The 20,337-nt window shown below is 57.9% G+C and overlaps 1 protein-coding gene across 2 annotated transcripts in view; it reads left to right on the top strand.

The window, feature by feature from the left end:
• The window catches only part of Col27a1 (collagen, type XXVII, alpha 1), a 122,113-nt gene extending 102,467 nt beyond the window's left edge, over positions 1-19,646 (top strand). For both annotated transcript variants that reach the window (XM_013513271.1, XM_005382644.2), the window contains 24 exons: positions 2,639-2,692; positions 2,777-2,884; positions 3,713-3,766; positions 4,345-4,398; positions 7,292-7,348; positions 7,478-7,531; positions 7,971-8,024; positions 8,445-8,498; positions 9,108-9,161; positions 9,242-9,349; positions 9,775-9,882; positions 10,410-10,517; positions 10,909-10,962; positions 11,374-11,436; positions 11,553-11,606; positions 11,742-11,777; positions 11,896-11,913; positions 12,136-12,171; positions 12,410-12,436; positions 13,689-13,754; positions 15,488-15,656; positions 16,647-16,756; positions 17,408-17,626; positions 18,591-19,646. In XM_013513271.1, the coding sequence (XP_013368725.1) occupies positions 2,639-2,692; positions 2,777-2,884; positions 3,713-3,766; positions 4,345-4,398; positions 7,292-7,348; positions 7,478-7,531; positions 7,971-8,024; positions 8,445-8,498; positions 9,108-9,161; positions 9,242-9,349; positions 9,775-9,882; positions 10,410-10,517; positions 10,909-10,962; positions 11,374-11,436; positions 11,553-11,606; positions 11,742-11,777; positions 11,896-11,913; positions 12,136-12,171; positions 12,410-12,436; positions 13,689-13,754; positions 15,488-15,656; positions 16,647-16,756; positions 17,408-17,626; positions 18,591-18,737 (1,866 nt within the window). In that variant the 3' untranslated portion in view covers positions 18,738-19,646. The remainder of the gene's footprint in view (positions 1-2,638; positions 2,693-2,776; positions 2,885-3,712; positions 3,767-4,344; positions 4,399-7,291; positions 7,349-7,477; positions 7,532-7,970; positions 8,025-8,444; positions 8,499-9,107; positions 9,162-9,241; positions 9,350-9,774; positions 9,883-10,409; positions 10,518-10,908; positions 10,963-11,373; positions 11,437-11,552; positions 11,607-11,741; positions 11,778-11,895; positions 11,914-12,135; positions 12,172-12,409; positions 12,437-13,688; positions 13,755-15,487; positions 15,657-16,646; positions 16,757-17,407; positions 17,627-18,590) is intronic.
• The last annotated feature ends 691 nt before the right edge of the window (positions 19,647-20,337 follow it).

The raw sequence follows: 20,337 nt of genomic DNA, 5'->3' as shown, positions 1-20,337 counted from the left end.
TCATGGTGGTGGTCATGGTGGTCATGGTGGTGGTCATACCGGTGGTGGTGGTGGTAGCAGTGTTGATGTTGGAATATTGCTGTCCCTCATGGGTCTCATCTGCTAGGATGGGAGGGAGCATCGGGGCAGTCTTGTGCGTGTCGGGTAACAGAGACAGTAGGGGCTTACATTGGAGTCTTTTTGGCATCAGGGCTGTAGGACAAAGACCTCCCAGTGTTTGTCCTGGAAACGCTCAAGTATTTCAAAATAGAATTTTACGAGCCACCCCGGCCTTTGTTATCAATGCAAGCTGTAAAAGGTTCACTGTCACTGCCCCAGTTGATCTTGCCAGAGCCCCTTGTGTGCCAGGCAACGCGTTTCTCAGCTCATGTCCCCAGCCCTGTGTGACCCGTGACTGTGTGTGGGCGGAGCCAGCCAGTCTCTATCCCAGCACACCGCCTCCCCACTGAGTGCTCCCACTGTGGTCCTCAGGGTCCCCTCATGGAGAACCATGGGACCTAGTGGTACCCCACCCTAGGGGAGGCCCAGCCTCCTGTCCCTGGACCATGGATCCTGGGTCTGTCAGTCCTATGGTCACCTCAGTCCACTGGCAAATGCCACCGCCACCATGTCATGAGCCTGGCACAAGAGGTCCTCCAGGCACCGTGCATCCACACCTCACTTCCGGCCTGGTTGGGTGGCTGTAGGTGGCATCTCCATCTCACTGAGCCTTGATCTCTTTAGCTCTGCAATGGGCTAAATAGCTCCTTCCTCTCAGCACCGGGGAGAATCCAGTGAGGGTCTGGGTAGTGTGGGGAGTCTGGGTAGTACACGGCACCTGGCCTATGATCAAGGTCATGGTTCTTGGCATTTTATAGTGGAAGAAGCGAGAGACCTTGAGATCACTTAGTTTAGCACTGGCCAAGGGAAACAGAATATAAGCCACATGTGCAATTTTAAATTTTCTAGTAGCCACATTTTTAAAAGGTACAAAGAAATAGGTGAGATTAATTTTAACAATGCATTTTATTTAGCCCAGTAGATAGAAGATATTATTTCAACATGTAGTCAGTATTAAAAGTCATTAATTTGATCTTTTCCATTCTTTTTTCTTTTGAGGGGGTGGATTCTTTTTTTTAAGACAGGATCTTGCTGTGTAGTTCAAACTGGCTTTGAACTAATTATGTAGCCCAGGCTGGCCTTGAACTCACAGAGCTCCTCCTGCCTCAGCCCCCAGAGTACTAGGATTACAGGCGAGTGCCATTCTCTTTTCTGCACTCAATCTTTTAGATCTGATATATCATTTCTGCTCACAGTACATCCCAGTTCAGATGCAAATGTTCGCTGGAAAGACTTGATCAGTATTTAGACTTCATAAAATGTACAGTTGAAAATGTAGGTTCACAAACCCAGGTTGTTTCAAACGTACTTAAAAGTTTCTGCCAGTAATGAGCTTTCAAATTTAATTTTAAATCAAGATTTAATACAGTGAAGAATTAAGTTCCCTGGTCCTAGCGGCCACGGTTCAGCACCTCTGATCGGGCAGCACGGGTCTGGTCCAAGACCTTTCTAATCCAGCTGGGGAGACTGAGGCTCAAGGGACCGGTTAGCGTCACATGAGGACTCAAGCAGCAGGACGGGGCAGTCTGCGCCTGGCGCCTTCTAGGGCCACCCTCGGTCCTCCCTGAGGGCCACTGCGCAGTCTGGCAGGGGCTTGCCTTGAGATACAGTTGTCCTCTCCCATACCGGTCCCACATTCTTTCCAAGCAGACATTGCTGCCTTGTGTTGCCTCAAAACTGGCCTCCTGTGATTCTGAGGCACTGGCCACCCCAGAGAACCTGGCTTCAGAAATCTGCAGACAGGAGTCTAGGACCGACCACCCCTTCCTACTCCTCTTCTATCACAGGTAGTCAGACGATAGGGACCATCCTCTCCCTCGTCCTGTAGTGTGTGCCTCTGTTAATGCAACCAGAAGGATTAAATCCAGCCAGCTTTGTAATACTTATCAACAGCATAGATGTTCTTTCCAACCCTTTTGAGGCTCACAGGCAGAAAGTTCCTGCCAGACCGACACACTGCCTGCCCTAACCCATATATCCCAACCTGGTGGGTTGAGGGAGGGCACTGTCTCTTTCCTCTGTCTCTGACTCTTACACTCTGGTGCACACACTCACACACCGCTACTGAGTAGCGTTTCCCTGACAGCTATGGAGACAATGCTGAACCCCTCTCCGAGGGCCAGGGCTACATTTCGGAGTACCTGTGGTGGAGGGGCACTGGAGCCTGTTACACATAAAGTGGGTGGCAGCTGATTTACAGAGAGCTGTCCCGAGGCTTCCCCTGGGTGGCTGGCCGTAACCATGACGACAGCGGAGCCCCTCCCCTCCTGTTCCAGGGGCTGAGGGCTCACTGTGGCCCAGTACTGCGGTAGGCTGCAAGTCTCCTCCTGATCCCTGAGCTGAACCCTCAGCTCTGCAAGGCGCGCAGGGCCCTGTCCGCTGCTCGGATGAGCCTCCCAGCCTGGGGTCGGGTCACACGCAGGGCCGCAGGGCTGCCTGGTGGCCGTATCCGTTTGATTTGGGAGCCCTGCCTGGGCCACCAGCCCAACGCCTCTGGGATCTGCCTTGATTTGCGCTCAGCTCTTCTCTTTCCCTTCAGGGTCCCGAAGGAAAACCAGGGAAGCAGGGCGAGAAGGGCCGGATGGGAGCCAAGGTGGGTGCCCCCGCCCTTCCACGCTGGCCCTTGTCCCCGCCCTGCCTCCACTAGCCCCGCCACAGCTTGTCTCTTCCCCTGCAGGGTTCCAAGGGCTACCCAGGACAGCTGGGTGAGATGGGCGTCCCTGGGGACTCCGGACCCCCGGGCACCCCAGGCCCTAAAGGGTCCCGGGGCAGCCTGGGACCAACGGTGAGGATCCGGCTGGGGTGGGAGGTGAGGGTGGGCAGGGAGGGAGGCATCCGGCCCCAACTGTGAGCCGGATACCGGCCTTCGTTATTTCAGCCACCACGTGCCCCCCACGGGTCCCCTTAGGAACCTGCAGAAAGCTACAACCCTAGTAGGTAGGGTAGTAGGTATTCATACTGGGTGCACGAATACACAGAGGGGACTGTTCTTGCTGTTTGAAGGGCTCTGTGGGGCCCCGATTAATGACGTCCCACTGCGTGGCACGGGGTGGGAGGCGCCAGGTCCTTGAGGGTATTTTTATCCAACACGGAGTTTTCCTGCTGACAATAGATCCAGGGGGTCTGGGGTCAGCGCCTCGATGACACCCAGGGTGTGCCCGGGCCTTCCTGGGCTCCCTGAAGGCAGGAACCCAGAGGGGTGCAGCACCCGCAGGGAGGAGAAGCCTAGGAGGCTGGGGCAGGTGGGAGGGTGTGGCCTGTACTGCTCCCTCGCTGTGAGGGTTCACTGTGGTGCGAGACAGGGGCGCTCTGTCAGACAGCGCCTCACGCCCTGGGTGCCCTAGACACAAGCGCGCACAGCCGGAGTGGGCTGGAGGGAAAGGATCGGAAGGGGTGAGTTTGGAGTTTCTATGTGTTTTTAATGACACTGATTTAGCCCTAAGTCCGTAAGTTTTAAATTGCAATAAGGGCTCTGTTTAAATAGTTCCTGAAAGTCCTAGAAATGCAGCTAGCGCCATCCTGGCCCTGGGGAACAGGGAGGAGGAAGGGCTGGGTGGGAGAAGACCCCCACTGGGATGCCCACGCCATACCACTGGGCTCTCCTCCCCTCTAGGGTGCTCCAGGACGGATGGGGGCCCAAGGAGAACCAGGACTGGCTGGTTACGGTGTAAGCAGAAGCTGCCCTAAGGAAATCTGCCCTCCTTGGAACTGTCCTGCAGCTGGGCTCTGTCCCCCCGCCCCAGCGAAGGGCCACCCCCAGGCCCCTGAGGATGTGGGGCCTCGGTCTGCCGGGGAGCTCCTGGGCCCACACCTGATGGGGGGTCGGGGAGCATGGGTGGAGTGGGTTGGGGGAGACGGGGTACTATCACCCATCCCCAGCCTCCAGAGTCCTCCCTGCTGTTGGCGGATGTCCCATCTGCCTTACCCAGAACTTCAGGACATCGTCTGAGGGAGGAAGGAGCTCAGCCCATCAGGGCAGCCACGGGTCTCCCTTGAGGCGGCACCTGTCCTGCTCTTGTCCCTGTCTGCCCTGGGCGGGAGGGTAGGGCCCGACCATCCAAGCTGGCCCTCCAGCTAGAGGAGTGTCCAGCTCAGCTAGGGCGTGTCTGCAAGCCGTGCTCAGAGCCACACGAAGGTTGGGTCAGGGCTGGGGCCCAGCTGTACTGAGGAGCACCTCCCCTTCTGAGCACCCATCCTTCGTCATTTGCCCCCCTGGGGCCTCACTCCCCGTCTTCTTGCCTGCAGGGACACAAAGGCGTTGTGGGACCCCTTGGGCCTCCGGGACCAAAAGGCGAGAAGGTGGGTGTGCGGGCTTGGAAAATCAGCTGCTCCTCATTTCTCGGGCCAAGGTCGGCGCCCAGCTCTAGGGCCAGCAGGCACGAGCCCCATGGTGGCTCCCCGTCTGCTCACACTGTGGCGGACCTGGCGGGGGCCCTGTACCCAGCGTCACTGAGGCCGCAGGCCGCAGGCAGGGACTGACGGCCATCACTGTGTCCGTGGGTGTCGTCTTCGTGCCCCGCACTGGTGCAAGCGCAGGCGCCATCCTGGCCCTTAGGGGTCAAGCGGGAGAAATGACTCAGTCGTGGGACAGCTGTGTCACCCCTTATTGATGTGAATGTGGGAAAGGAAGATTTGCACACAGAGAAGATCAGCCAGCGTGGGAGGGGAGGGCACCTGGCAGGAGGGCCCTGTGGAGCGAGGCAGCCCCGTGGAGACATCTGCCCGCCCCCCGGGCTCCAGGTGTGGGACAGGAGAGGAGCTGTCAAAGACGGCTCGATGGTTGGCGACCCTCGTAGTGCAGAGGGTACCCCGAGGGCCCTGGGTCACTGGGTCACGTCCGGAGGCAGCGCCCAGTGATCCTGGAACCAGGCCTCCGAGCTCCCCCTTCCTGTCCTCCTCCTATAACGGCTCAGCGGTAACACACGCCTCCTCGCAGGCTGCGCTGGGCCCTGGCTCCTGGTCCCCGCGGCCTCCCCAGCCTTCCTGCCTTTCGCTGAGTCAGCGCCCCGCTAACTAAGTCCTGCTGTGGCTGAGTCACGCTCGGGGAGTGCGGTTCTGTCCTGGAGCACTGTGGCTCCGACCATCCTGCAGGGAGCGCCCAGGGCTGGGGGGGCGGGCCCAGAAGCTGACGCTGTCACGTAGGCTGTCCCCTTTTCAGTAGAAATGTCATTGTGTGGACCTGAGCCTGCTCTTCCCTTGAACTTCTGCCATGGCCCTGGCCACCACCTTGGCCCACAGGCATCACTGTCCTCCAGCACAGGGGCAGGCGCTGGGGACTGGGTTCCCGTGGTGTCAGGGGCTGGCTCTGGACCGGCAAGACAGCGGAGCAGCAGGGCCGGGATGCAGACCATCTGGCTGATGCCGGGTCCTGCTCCTGCAGCCAAGACCAGACCCAGTCTGATGAGCCAGTGTGCTTGGACCTCCCACCACGGGACACATGTCTGCGAGGAGGTGGCAGAGGGCAGGGATGACACTCTGACAGCAGGGCTGGGGAGGGGCTTCCCAGTATTAATACTGCACCCCTGACCTGCAGCCGTCACGATGTGGTATGTGCTGGAGGAGGTCTGGAGAGTTCCTTTCCACCCTGGTTCCTAAGTGGCCTTATCGGAGACCCTTTCCTCCTTGGGCCTCAGTTTCCCCATCTGTAGTGTGGGGACAGCAACCCCAGCAGTGTAGACTGCTGTATGGATTCCGTGACACACAGTGAGACAGACTGTGATGTGTCCCACATAAGACGTGCCTGGTAAACGCTGGTACCTTGTCCCAAAGCCCCCTGGTTCCCTGCTGCCCTCCATGGTGAGACTGAGGATTAGGTCAACGGGCCACAGAGAGCAGTGGGACGGAGAGGGATTCTCCACTCTTGGGGCCACCCCCCCCCCCGGGTACAGCTGGGTCTGGGCCTTGGGCCGAGTCCCGCCTGCGTGCAGCCGCTGCCCACAGGAGCCCCAGAGCCCCTAGCCAAGGTGCTGTGGTCACCAGCCTTCATCCGCTAGCCCAGCTCTGTTCCCTGCCCTGCTGCCCGGGGCCGTCTCGAGCTCTGTGGCCAGCAAGGGTGCCCTGGCTTGAGCCCTCACCCAGAAGAGACCCTCCGGGAGCTGACCCTGCTTTTCAGGCGGGTGTCCTGAGCCCTGAGATTCTGCCCTGGGCTTTCCCGCGTACACCTCCCTTCTGCTGGCCAGAGGCGTCCAACCACTTGTCCTGTCCCAGGTCAGAGCCTACAGTGGCCTGAGTGAGGGTCCCCGCTCTGCACTCTGCTCCCTTCGCAGTGTGTCCTGGCCGGTCCACGTGACATGCTCACTGCCGTTACCTTTCTCAAGGACGGAAGTTTGAACGGCTGTCTGCTGAGGGCCAGCAGCGTGCTCTGGGCCGGACAGGCCTGTCCCGCGCCCTCTCCCCACGATGCGTGGATGAGACACCAAGTGACCGCTGGTGCGCGCCCCGGGGCAGACCTAGCCTTCTCTGGGCCTCCCTGTGAAGGGAGGAAGCGCACCCTGAGGTGCCCACCGCCCCCGGGCAGCTTTGGAGAGAGGGACTGTCACTGAGCGGCTCTGAGCGCGCCTGTCACCTCCCTGTGGCTGCTCTGTGAGATGTGGTCACAAGGGGGCCGCTGGGGGCATTCTGGGAGTGCCCATGTCTGGCTGTGCAGTGCCCATGCATGCCGCTGGCTGGCCACTGTGGCTCAGACACCTAGCTGTTCCTCTATGCCCTCTACCCGTTGTCCCTCCACCCCTAACCCTGCCAAGAAAAGCAGCTCAGAGACAGGAAGGGACATACACAGTCCAGGGCTTCAGGGATGGAGGCCAAAGAGCACTGGCTGTGCTGCATGATCCTGGTTTCACGCCATACTTGGGTCTGCTCAGACACACCTATACATCCGGATCTGCCTCAGTGTCCCCATCTGCTGCCCTACCAAGGCTGGACTTCATTTCTGAAGAAGGCCCTTCCCAGCTAGAATGCCCCAGTTCCCCAGGATGGGTGGCTTGTCCTAAAGCTGGTTCTTTAGGGCGTGGTGACACACACCAGTAATCCTAGTGCTTGGGAAGCTGAGGCAGGAGGATCACCTGCAGTTTGAAGTTAGCCTGGGCTACACCGTGAGTTCAAAGCCAGCCTGAAATACATAGCGAGACCGAGACCGCATCTCAGAAAATCAAAGCAAACAAAAACAAAACTAAAGGTGGTTCTGTATCCACAGGGAGAGCAGGGTGAGGATGGCAAGGCCGAGGGTCCCCCTGGGCCACCTGGAGATCGGGTAAGACACCCTTTGTCCCCGGGGCTGGATGAGGTCCCGGGTGGAGCCCAGGTTCTTGCCGGGTAGGGGAGGCCTCAGAGAGCCCCGAGGAGCTCTGTGCCATTTCCTGCTATTGTTCTTGTGGTTCAGGGTCCTGTGGGTGATCGAGGAGACCGCGGGGAACCTGGGGACCCTGGATACCCTGTAAGTATGGAGCCTCCCTCCTGGCAGGGCAGGGAGTGTCCTGAGAGGGCACTTGCACATGGCGCGGGACAGAGGCCCTACCTGCAGTGCCCAGGCAGGAAGCAAGACCCGATTTTGCTGAGGGACCAAGGATGAGGTCGGGGAGCAGACCCCTGTGCCTGGTCCATCAACAGTTTCCTCCAGCGTGGTCCTGAGCAGACCCTTCTCCTCTGAGGGCCTCCGTGTCCCCATCTGTGGCTGGGAACAGCTCTTCCAGCCATCGAGCCCCGCCAGGCTCTTCCCGTCCTCTTTTAATTGTGCTGGTGGTGTCACTGCTGCACCCATTTTGCAGATGAAGCTGAGGCTCAGAGAGGGACAGTGGCCCAAGGGCTTCGGGGCTCCGCCTTGGCTCCCAGCCCCCTCCAAGATGCACCCCTCACCTGCCCCCCTTGCTTTCCAGGGACAGGAGGGTGTGCAAGGCCTCCGAGGAAAGCCCGGCCAGCAGGGCCAGCCCGTGAGTGGTGCCTCCTCTCCCATCCTCCTGCCCTGAAGCGGGTGGAGCAGGGATAATTAAGAACCAGCCCTTTAGTGCTTAAAGGGAACCTCCTTAGCCGGGTGTGATGGCGCACGCCTGTGATCCCAGCACTTGGGAGGCTGAGGCAGGAGGATCATTGTAAGTTTGAGATGAGCCTGGGCTACAAAGTGAGCTCAAGGCCAGCCTGAACTGCATGGTGAGACCCTGTCTCAAAAAGACAAAAACAAAAATAAAGGGACCCTCCTTGCAGGAAGACCTGGGGCGGTAGCCCCTTCTGGTCTCTCCTGCCCTGACCCTGGGGGCACCCCCAGAGCCTGCACCCCCCAAACCCCTCCCCACCCTCCCCCTCCAGGCGGAGAATCCTGGGGCTGCCTTGCGTCATCTCACCTTGGTTTGCAGGGGCATCCAGGACCCCGGGGGCGGCCGGGACCCAAAGGATCAAAAGGCGAAGAGGTAAGAGGGAAAGTGGGGCCTGGCGAGGGAGAAGGGCACAGGGAGTGCAGGCAGGGCTGGGAGGGAGCTGAACCTGCACCCCAAGCCCTGTGGCCCATTCTGCAGGGGCTGCGGGAGGCGGCCTGCCTGTTGGAGCTTGGCCAGTGGGACACAGGGTGGTCAGGGGCCCAAGACACGTAGCCTTTCTATCTGCCATCGCATCCGTAGGGCCAGAGCAGCTGGAGAAAGGAGCCGGGGATCTGGTGGGAGAGGAGAGGGACGGGGGTGCCCTGAAATGGAGCCAGATAAATGCCCTCCCAGCCGTGCCCCCACCCGTACCCCTTGGGCTTGGCGAGCCACACTCTCAGTCCATGGCCGGGCCAGCCCTGAGCTCCAGTCTGACTGAGGGCATATCCAGAGTCTTGATAGCAAGGGACAGAGAGGGAACACGGGACTCGAAGCAGCGCAGGGACAGCACTGGCCAGCCTCGCCAGCAGCCCTGACTCTAGGCTCCTGGGCCGTCCTGCCTGGCCCCGGGTGGGAGCTGACACTCACCGTGCGCCTCCTTAGCCTAGGGTCCACTCCTCCTCCAGGCAGCCACTGACACTGGCCTTGACTTTGTCTTTCTAGGGCCCAAAGGGAAAGGCAGGCAAGGCCGGGGCGCCAGGCCGGAGGGGAATCCAGGTGAGTGGCGTGGCTGCTGCTTTTCCGCTGGCCCCCTGCTCCCCCGGGAAGCCCTCACCCTGCTTCTTCTTTGCCCCCAGGGACTGCAGGGGCTGCCGGGGCCTCGGGGCGTGGTAGGGAGACAAGGCCCTGAGGGTGCCGCTGGACCAGACGGGCTTCCAGGCAGGGATGGCCGAGCAGGACAGCAGGTGAGCAGGCTTGGGGGTGGCAGAGGGGGTCTCCACTTGGGACAGATGTGGGGCTGACCATCATGGGCCACTGGGCAGAGGAGCAGGCTGAGAAACGGGTGGGGCAGAGCCAACATGGAGCAGTGTCCTGGGATGCTGTGGGGGGAAGGAGCCCCTCCCCGCTCGGGCCTGGTAGTGCAGTGCGGCACCTGGAAGGTCACTGAGCCTGCCCCCTGCCTGTGTGTGGATGGAGCTCCTTCCGCCTCCACCCGCAGACCTTCAGCTGCTCCTGCCCCTGGGTCCGGCCATCTCACAGAGGGCAGGTGTCACCTCCCTCCCTCCGCTCTGTCCCTGTCCACTGCAGCTCCGGCTACCCCACCTCCTGGGCTGTCTGCCTCCTGAAACACGGGACACCCCACCACTGCCTTTGCCCACTTTCTCCACAGGGAGAGCAGGGAGACGACGGGGACCCCGGCCCCGTGGGCCCTGCTGGGAGGAGAGGAAATCCGGGTGTAGCCGGCTTGCCTGGAGCACAGGGGCCCCCAGGATTCAAGGTCAGACCCTTCCTGATCTACCTACACACCCTCCTCCCTGTCTGTCCTGGGTTTGACTGTAGTGTAATGGGGTCTTCCAGCACCCATGGCCCAGGACCCGTGTGAAAACAGGATCCACCTTGTTGATCTTTCCTGGGGGTCCCGGCCCCAGTGTTGACCCAGACTTACAGGATAGTCTTTCCGAAGAGCTGTAAATACTGCCCCCTACCGGGCGGTAGACACTGTCCTCTGCCGCTGCGTTGTCCACGGGCGCCCCCATGCGGGCCTTTGCGCAACAACAGATGTCGGAGGCACCCAGGTTTCCTCAGAGCGCTTCCTTCCCTGAGGGTCCTGGGTGAGGAGGAGCAAAGGAGGAGAAGGCAGGGAGGGAGAGGGGGTGCCAGGGTAAGAAAGGAGACACCCTCAGGAGGCTCAGGCATGGGCCAGTGCCCCACTCCGGCGTCCCTCCGTCACCAGATATACTGAGACTTCAAGGGACCCAGAACTACTTCCTGCCTTGACTGGTCGTTCTGGTGTGTTTGTTTCAGGGTGAAAGCGGGTTACCCGGACAACTGGGTCCTCCCGGCAAGCGGGGCACAGAGGGCGGAATGGGGCTTCCTGGGAGCCAGGGGGAGCCGGGCTCCAAGGGCCAGCCGGTGAGTGGGCCCCAGGGCCTGGGTGTGCGCCCCGTGGGGCCCATGGTGACTCAGCCAATCCCCGCCTTCTGGGAGTGTCAGCCTGAGGGTCTGTGAATAGGAGATCGGTGTTCCCACTGGGAGGCTGGGAGCATGTTTGCTAAGCCTGACCGACACAGCAGATCACAGTGAAGCGGAGTGCTTTCAGGGGCTCCCTCCTCCAGAGAGCTTTGGGATGGGTGGGGGTGCGGGTCCTTTCACTGCCTTCCTTGAAGGCCTGGGGCAGGAACTCCTGAGCCTCCTTGGTGGAGCCCCTGAGCTGGGCTCCGCCCCTGTCCTGGCAGGGGTGTGGGGCGTTGGGTCCCTCTGTTCTCTCTCCGCCCTTCCCATGGGACTCCTGTTTTTCCTGCAGGGCGACTCCGGTGAAATGGGCTTCCCCGGAGTGGCTGGCCTCTTCGGACCCAAGGTACAGACCCCTGCTCGTGCCTGCTCCCGTGGGGTCCGTGCACCCATCCTCTCATTCATGCCTGCCTTTCTCCATTCCACAAATGCCCTACTGGGGGTTGGAACGCAGCGGGAAGTGGAGCTGAGCCTCCCGGCCACACACCCGGGCTCCCAGCCCTGCTGTTACATGCTCTGTGCCTCAGGCCCGTCTGGGGGTCCCTTTAAGCCTTGATTTCCAAATGGGAAGAGTACAACTGGAAGATGGCGGGCAACATTAAGACCATCGGCCTACACTGCATGGCGCACAGCTGGAGTTGCTAAATAATTGGGGACTTTGGTTTATCTCCCCGAGGACTCTCGGGCAGCACCCACTCCCCACCCCCCCACCCCACCTCCAGGGGTCCTACCTAGCAGCTCCCTCTGCTCCCCACAGGGCCCCCCTGGTGACCTCGGCTTCAAAGGCATCCAGGGCCCCCGGGGGCCTCCCGGCTTGATGGTGAGTTCCTCCTTCTGCGCCCCAGCAGGGACAGTCCCCCCAGGGCTGGCCAGCCTTCAGCTGGTTGGATACCTGTCCCCGAGACTCTGTCCTCAGAACCCGTCTCTCTCCTCTAGGGGAAGGAAGGCATCGTTGGGCCCCTCGGAAGCCTGGGCCCCTCAGGACTCCCGGTATGTGCAGGGGCGGGGAAGAAGGCTGCCGGGGCCTTTGTCTGCCCAGTTCCGGATCATCTCTGCACCCTAGGGCTGCTCCAAGCCTCAGGAAAGGAGACTTCCCCTCTGAGCCCTGTCTGTATTTTGTTGCAGGGTCGGAAGGGTGACAAAGGCAGCCGTGGGGACTGGGTGAGCAGAGGGGCTGGGGCTGTGCTATGGGGTGAGTGGAGTGGAGTGAGTCTTTGGGGGCCATGGCTCTGCCCAGGTCCCCTAACTCTCTGTCCTCCACTTGTGTCTCTCCTTCCAGGGACTGCAAGGTCCAAAAGTGAGTAGGGCAAGGGTGAGGGTGGGGGCAGTCTGGGTTCTCCTCCTCCATGACGACCGCTGTCCCGTGACCCATCCTTCCCCCAGGACCTCATTCATTCCATCTGTACTCTCTGCACCGGGGAGCCACTGTCCCTGCCTCTCAGGTTCCCTGGGGAGGGCCTGGGGTGCCGATAGCAGCCACTTGCTTGCCAGGCCTCATGTTCTTCTCCTCTTCCTCCAGGGTCCTCCCGGCCCGAGAGGGCAGCCCGGGCCCCCGGTAGGTAACTGCGTGCTGGGCCATCATGGACTCTGGGGCGGGGGGAGGGCTCTAGAATAGCTTTATTGACAGACTGACTTTGACCCTGAGCCTTCCAGGCCTCAAATCTTCTTGGAGGCCGCAGACTTCTGGAAGAGTAGAGACAGGTCGGGGGCAGCTAGGCCTCCAGGAGAGCAGAGAGCAGCGTGGCAGCCGGGACCTGTCCCCATCCAATACTGACTAGAGTCTTCTTCTGCAGGGCCCCCCAGGACATCCCCTCCAGCTTGTAAGTGGGGAATCTTCTCTTTGGCCTGCTTGGGGAGGGTCTGGGCAGTGAGGCGGGGAGAAGACACTGAGGTTCTCTGGCTTTGGTGGCGAGGAGCCTCAGCTGGGCCCTGGGATGTCCAGGTCCTCTGTCCTTGTCCTTGGGCCAGCAGGTGGGAAAGCCAAGTTTCCTCTGGCGGAGCCCAAGGTCCTGTCTGTGTGCCCCACGCATGAGGGCGGATACTGAGGTCTCCCACCTAGGGTTCTGGCCTAGAGTCAGGCAGCGGGCAGATCGGGCCCTGCTCTGGGTACCACAGCTCTGCTGGAGAGCACGGCCTTCCCCACTGAGCCAGGGACAAATGTGTCCCCTTTCCTCAACTGCATGAACATGGGGTCGGGTCAGGACAGCATCCCGCGGCAGGGCCCCAGGGAAGACTAAACGGAGAAAGAGCCCTTGGGCCAGGGTCACTCTGAACCTCTGCTCCTCTCGTCTCTCTGCTGGTCGCTGTCTCTTCCGCCATCCACAAAGATGCCGCTGTGTGTTCCTAGCCTCCTCCTCGTCCCGCACAGCTTGCCCTCACCCTCCTCACTGACAGGAGGAGAGCCAGAAAAGCCCTAGATTATGGAGAAGGGATTTGGAATTTGGGGAATAATAGCTAAAATCGGCGGAGAGCTCGTTGCTGGCCAGGCAACGTTAGCAGTGCTTTTCCTGCGTGAACTTGTGTTCCTCTTAGCAGTTCTGGGTGGTTTTATCATCAGACCCATTTTCAAGACGAGGGAACTGAGACAAAGAGAGGCTGAGCAGCTGGCCCCAGCTGGTGCCCATCGGGATGGGCAGGGCTGGGATTTGCCCCAAGGAGCCCCTCAGAGTCCCACTCCAGCCCCCGGTCCTGGCTTGACTTGCTGCCCGGGTGGTTGCCTTCTCTGTGTTCATGGGAGGACTGTAGCAGTATCTCTGCGAAGCCAGTGCCAGGGCCAGGGGGTTCAAATATAGCTGAAACCAGCACAGTGAGAAGCACCCCCAGCCTGGGGACCCGAGCATCGGGTGAGGCCACCTGTCACATCGACATCTGTGGGGCGGGGTGGGCTGCTGAGGAGCCTGGAGGAAGAGAGGGACAGGGGCAACTCCAATTCTGTCCGCAAAGGGCGAATGGCTTGGCCAAGATCCTGCCAGAGAAACCGGGGTGGGAGAGTGGGTGCATGGATCCCAGGGCTCCCATTTGTGGGGACCCTGCACCATGGCTGGAGTGTATGCCTTGTCTTTCCCTGCACAGCAACAAGATGACCTCGGGGCAGCTTTCCAGACGTGGATGGACACTAACGGAGCACTCAGATCAGAGGTACCAGCAGCTCCGTTCCCAGAAGAGACCAGTGCTGTGGATGTGGCCTGCACCAAGTGTCTCAGAACCTCATCTCGACCTCCATCCAGTCGCAGATGGAGGAGCCAGCTGAGTTACCGAGGCTCAGGGGGCAACAGCAAGTCCAGGGTCACACAGCCAGTGTGAAGCAGCCTGGGCACTGTGTGACCCTGTGACCCTGGTCAACCCTTGAGCTCTGCTGAGACCCTGGCCTGCACTCCAGGCAGAGAAGGGCCTCAGGTGTTCTATAGCCAGCCCTGTCGAGAGGGAGCTCCCTTTGCAGCCTTGCCTCCTTCGCATGATGGGGACCTCACTGCCCTCAGCTGAGACCTCCAACCAGCATCTCATTTGCTCCCTGCGCTGAGTGCGTGGCTCACAGTTCAGGGTGGAAGAAGCATGTACATGCCCCTGGCCATCCATGCAGAGCCCAGCAAAGGTCACAGAGATGCCCAGAGTGCAGCCGGGTAGAGGAGGGGAGAGTTTCCCTCCACATCAGGAGGTCAGTTATGCTGCCTCCGGGGAGAGCGCCTCCTGGAGGCAATCTTGACATAACTACTGAGACCAGCTCTGTATGGTGCACACCGCAATCACAGGACTAGGGAGGCTATAGCAGGAAGACTGGTATAGTTTGAGGCCAACCTGGGCTACATAGCAATTTCAAGTCTGGGCTGGGCTACACAGTGATACCCTGTCTCACAAAAATAACAAAACAAAATAGCTCTCTTTATGATGCACCTTCCTGCCTTTGCATATAATGTTAGGTCTTTCACAACGGAATTCAGTACATTTTATTTCTTGTGCATGTAAAGGCTAATCACCATGGGAACGGCAGTCTCAGACTGCTGTTCTGGGCCCTGCCCCTTTTGTCTCCCACATGTGGACCCCTAGTTTGACCCACTCCATGGGGAGCCCTAGCCAAAGGAGGTAGCACAGAGAACTGCAGGAGAGATCTATGGGCCAGAGCTCTCCCATTGCATTGGCTGAAACAGTCCTATGACCCCCACTAACGGCAGAGGAGGCTGGAAGGGAGCTCTGTGTGTCCAAATGGCAGGCACAGTTAGGGTGAGCAGCTGCCAGTCTCTGACCCACACGCATGCAGACAAATACACACCCATACCCACACACGCATGCATCTGTGCACACACCCACCATGCAGACATGCACACACCCGCACATGCGACTGCTGCCTGCCACAGGGCATCATGGGAGGAGGCTTATTTGCTCTGATTTGTGGCTCTGGAAACAGACTTGACATCACATAGCCAGACAGGGCAACCCAAAGGCCCTGCGCTCCAGCACCCCACACCCTTGCTGCCCTGTGGGAGACCTGTTCCTTCTCTAAGCTGAAGCCCTCCTGGGGCTTGTGCTACTGGCCCCAATTTTGTGTCCTGATGCCTCTTGGGAGCCCCTGCTACCACCAAGGGAGCCCAGAAAGCCCAGGAAGACCCCAATTTGGCTTCTTTCCTCCTCTTTTAGACTTGCCCCAGAGGGCCGGGGGCCGTTCCCCAGTGTTCTGTGCATCTTCTCCTTAGTCCCTGGGTGTGGCCCTTCCTGTGCAGAAGACCTATAATCCCCCCACCATTTCCCTGGTCCCAGTTTCTTTATCTGTGCGGTGGAGAGAGACAGCCTTTGTGAGTAGGAGCCTAACCGGGGAAGTTGAGAAGTGTGAGGACTTGGGCCCTGGGCCTTGACCTTGGGCTGCTGCTTTCCTACAGGAGTATAGCTATCCGGACCGGCTGGTGCTGGACCAGGGAGGGGAGATCTTCAAAACCTTACACTACCTCAGCAACCTCATCCAGAGCATTAAGACGCCCCTGGGTACCAAGGAGAACCCTGCCCGGGTCTGCCGGGACCTCATGGACTGTGAGCAGAAGATAGCGGACGGTGAGAGCACCTGCAGATGCCAGAGAGAGCATCCCACCTGGGATGGGGTGGGCTAGGGTAAGAAGGTAGTTCCAGAAAGGGCTAGGGCAGATAGAGAATTGGGATTTAGCTCAGCGACAAAAGCGCCTGCCTGGCAAACACAAGGTTGTGAGTTCGGTTCCCGGTTCCCGGTACCAGAGAAAAACCAAAAAAAAAGACCAACCTGAAATACATAGTTAGAGCCTGACTCAAAAACAAATAGAGAATTGGATTCTCAGCATTTTAGCCTCAGAGAGAGACAGACACACAGGCAGAAAGTCATTTAACAAACAGTCACTGGGCCTCACGGTAGGCTAGGCCTTGTCGTGAGGATATTGTGGGAAACACAGAGGAGTGGTCCCACCCTGCCGGAGCCCACAGATCTTAGTGCGTTGACATAAGAGCCCCAGCCCCAAGGGGCTTCCTGGGTGGGCTCAGATGCCCCCTGTTTGCCCTTTGCTGACCTCTCATCTGCAAACTGGGGCGCACCACAGCACACCCAAGCCACCTCTCCTCCTCTGCACTTGGAGCTGGGACTACATGGCCGGTGTCTCCATCCCTGCTGCAGTCTTTGCCTGGAAGCCCAGCAGGGGGAGCCAGAAGAAGCAAAGTGCCCAGCTGCCAGGCAGAAGCCTGAGCCATCCGCCCTGGAGGCCCTGCCTTGGAGAAACTGCCCAGCATGATGCCCCTGGCTCCTTTGGGCAGGGGGTCCAGTCTCTCTCAGCCTCAGTCGCTCCTAACAAATGGACACATCTCAGGGCAACAGGGGAACCTACGAGGCACCCTCTGGGGCTGCACCAGCCATGAGCTCTGCCCGGAAGGCTTCCTTCTGTCACTCAGGCTCCCAGGACCTCTTTTCTGCCCACCCCTGACTCCATGGGGCACAGCTGGTCACAGGGGCGGGTCCCTCTTCAGAGCCAAGTCCTGGCTCCTCCCACATGGCTTCTGTCACACCTGCCCCACTGCCTGCAGGTACCTACTGGGTGGATCCAAACCTTGGCTGTGCGTCCGACACCATTGAAGTCTCCTGCAACTTCACACATGGCGGACAGACCTGCCTGAAGCCCATCACCGCCTCAAAGGTGCCCGTGTGCCCCGACCGCCTGCCAGGCTGACCTTCTCTGTCCCCACCGTGCCCTGGTCCACAGCTAACCTTGGTTCTGTTCCAAGCCCTGCGTATGTTTGTCTGTGGCCTGAGAAAAGTTACCTCCTTTTTCCCAGACTCAGTTTTCGCATCTATGAATTGGGGATGGGTCTGACTAATCTGTGGTTTCCAAACCCCTTCAGGGGTTAGTGTTTCATGTGGGCTCTCCCACCTGGTTTCCAGAGCAGGGCGGCTACCTCATGGGCCTGGCCGGGGGAGCCGTGAGCATTGGTACACAGTAAAGCCCTGGGCTCTATGGAGCTTCATGTGTCACTATTAACTCCTGTCCCCTGCCCTCCAGCCACCTGCCTATCTCTGGGCGGAGCATGTCAGTTGCAGAACAGAGCAGCAGACAAAGTGGCTCCCGAGACCACTCACTGGTACCAGGAGGTGGAATTGGCTACCACAGGACCCTCAAGGCTCCAGCCCAGGGTCAGCAGCCATTCCCTCTTCCAAGGGGCTACGAGACCAGCTTGCACAGATCTCAGTGTTCCTGCCTTTCAAGTGGTCACACATCAGGGTGCATAGACGGCAAAGCCGTCCAGGAAAGAAAGGGTTCATCCCCACCCTCGCACTGTGCCCCGCTCAGGTGGAGTTTGCTGTCAGCCGGGTACAGATGAACTTTCTGCACCTGCTCAGCTCCGAGGTGACGCAGCACATCACCATCCACTGCCTGAACATGACCGTGTGGCAGGAGGGCCCAGGGCATACCCCGGCCAAGCAGGCTGTGCGCTTCCGAGCCTGGAACGGGCAGGTCTTCGAAGCTGGGGGTCAGTTCAGGCCAGAAGTGTCTGTAGATGACTGCAAGGTAACTGTGGGAACCTCTCATGGGCCTCTCACGTGGGGACACTGGGAAAAAAAGTTGCTTATGATAAGATTATAAGCCAGGCATGGTGGCACACACCTGTAATCCCAGCACTCGGGAGGCTGAGGCAGGAGGATTGCAGCGAGTTCAAGGTCAGCCTGAAACAAAGTGAGTTCAAGGCCAGTGTGAACTGCATAATGAAACCCTGTCTCAAAGAAAAAAAGAAAAAAGATTATGTTTAACAATCTTATGCTACATTAGCACTTTATATGCTTTTATTTTTATACCAAATAGTTTTATAATTTTTTTTACTTTCCTCTCTCGGGAAACTTCTCAGGGAAAGTCTGGGCTGGTAAAAAAAAATCTATGGCTAGGAGATCCTCTCAAGAACCCTTGCCAGTATGTACTGTGTCCGTTTCTTCTCTTCTGCCCCACTTTGGTCAGGATAATTTTTTCTTTGCCATTTTCCAGTGCCCCAAACAGGGTGGGTTTGGGGCCAAGGGAGAGGTAGAAAGTTGTCAAAAGGCAAAAAACCAGTTTTATAAGATTGAACAAAAGTGGTAACACATAGTATTAGTGAGGAAGTGGTGAACCCATCCTCCCTCATGAAGCTATAGGAAAAAAATCAAATGGTATAGGCTTTCTAGAGATTCATCTATGCATAAATATATATTCAGATACATATTTCATATATATCCAGAACCTTAGGTGTATAGTTACCCTTTGGTCCTGCAATTCTAATTCTAGAATTTGTCGTGGGGAATATAGTTAAAAATGTGCACAAAGGTGATTTTCTTAAGCATTACAAGAATTAAAAGATGGAAACAACTTGGGTATACAAATATAGGCCACTGCTACAGTGAAATGCCATGTGGCCTTTCAAGTTGGGAGGAAAGCTGATGGGGGAATGCACAGCAGGAGATGACAGCCACAAAACCTTATGCGCACACTCTCCCTTCTGCCCAAGGTCCACGATGGTCGCTGGCACCGGACACTCTTCACCTTCCGTACCCAGGACCCCCAGCAGCTGCCCATCGTTGGCGTGGACAACCTCCCTCCTGCCTCATCAGGGAAGCAGTACCGCCTTGAAGTTGGACCTGCGTGCTTCCTCTGACCTCTGTCCTCCAGGCTCCTGTAGGCCTCATAGGGGAGGGAAGAGGAGGAGGAGGAGGCAAGAGAAGGGTACTGAGGGGCATGTGGCCCCAGAAGAGGCATCCCCTCTGCCCAAGGAGCTTTGGGGAAGCCCCAGCTGTTGTCTGCTCAGTAGGAGTAGGGGGAAAGAGGAAGCAGGCACAGTCGCTCTTCAGAACAACCAATCCCAGCTTAGCCCCAAAGACCAACCAAAGAACCAACCAGAGCAAGCTGGGCCTGCAACCCACCTGGGCCCCGTGGCCTGACTCACAGCTCTGTGGCCGCCCTTCCCTGCCTGGCTTCTTACCCAAAGAGCCCCACATTCAAGCCAACTTAAGGGAAGGGGCATCTCTCGTCAGCTGGTCCCTGCCAGGGAGCTTTTGATGTGCAATATTAGAAAGGAGACATGAAAAAGGAGAAAAGGAAAGAAAGAAGTCTATATATATATTTTTTATTTAAACAAACACAAAGAGGGTGTGTTACTATTTTTTTTTTCCACCTGGGAAAGAGGTGAGAGAAGAGGATGAGAAAGAGCAACCAGGGGGTGGGAAGAGGCGAGATCCTCGGGGCTGGGGGAACCCACGTTTGCTACCTCCCACTGTGAAATCGCTGGTGCTCGCAATTGTCTCGCATAGTGTATGTGACTTTTTTTTTTAAGGAAAAAAAACTATTTAAGATTCTGAAGGTGCTACTATTTTTGCCACAGACTTTGAAGAAACTTTTGATGTGGGAGATCATCCACATCTTTCTCTGTCTTCCGAATGACAAAGTTTGGGGAATCTTTACATTTTCCTAGCATCACCCTTGTGCTCATCAGGTAACCTACTAAAGGAAAAAAGGAAGGAGAAGCAAAGAAAAAAGGGAGGAGGGGGAAAAAAGCAAAAACACAAAAGACAAACAACAACAACAACAACAAAAAAGATCTTACAAACAGAAGATCTTACCGGAAACCGGAAGTAAGGATTTCCTTTTAATTTATGGACTTTGAAAGATCTGCCCTTTTCCTGAAGCACTCTGACTTAGCCTTTCCTGCCCTGGAGGGAGGTCCGGCTTGCCCTGGATGTGGGCTGGGGAGAGGTTCTCGGGGAGGCCTTGGCCTTGCAGAATCCAATTCCAGGAGCAGCAGCCCTGGGCCAGTGCAGGCCTCGCGGTGGATATGAACATACCCGAGCCGGCTCACAGGGCATCCTACAGGTCCTCCCTCCTAGGAGCCCATCCTGTCAAAAGGTGGTTGGTACTCCAGCTTTCTCACTGTCATTAACCTCTGTCCGACCCCACTGTCCTTGGCACCAAGTGTCAATTTAGGCTGAGCAGAAAAGAATAATTATGGGTATCTTGGCGCTGTGTATGACAGTGACATCCGGCGCCTTCTGAATTGTGTGACTGTATCTGCAAACAAGTCAAGGCCTGAATTGGAGTCTGAATTTAACTATAGAATTATTTTTATAGAAGGGAAAAATATATATGAAAGCCTCTATCTGTGTACTTCTAAAGTTGTCTCTTGGGAATTGGATTTGATTTTCATTATTTAATACCTCGATCTGACCCACTGTCCCCAGGCACTTCCGGCTTTCACCCCGCCC

Source organism: Chinchilla lanigera, unplaced genomic scaffold (genome assembly GCF_000276665.1).
Source record: "Chinchilla lanigera isolate Chin_1 unplaced genomic scaffold, ChiLan1.0 scaffold00018, whole genome shotgun sequence".
NCBI classification, from domain to species: Eukaryota; Metazoa; Chordata; class Mammalia; order Rodentia; family Chinchillidae; genus Chinchilla; species Chinchilla lanigera.
The sequence above is the reverse complement of the archived record's forward strand: the minus strand, read 5'-3'. Positions and strand labels throughout refer to the sequence as shown.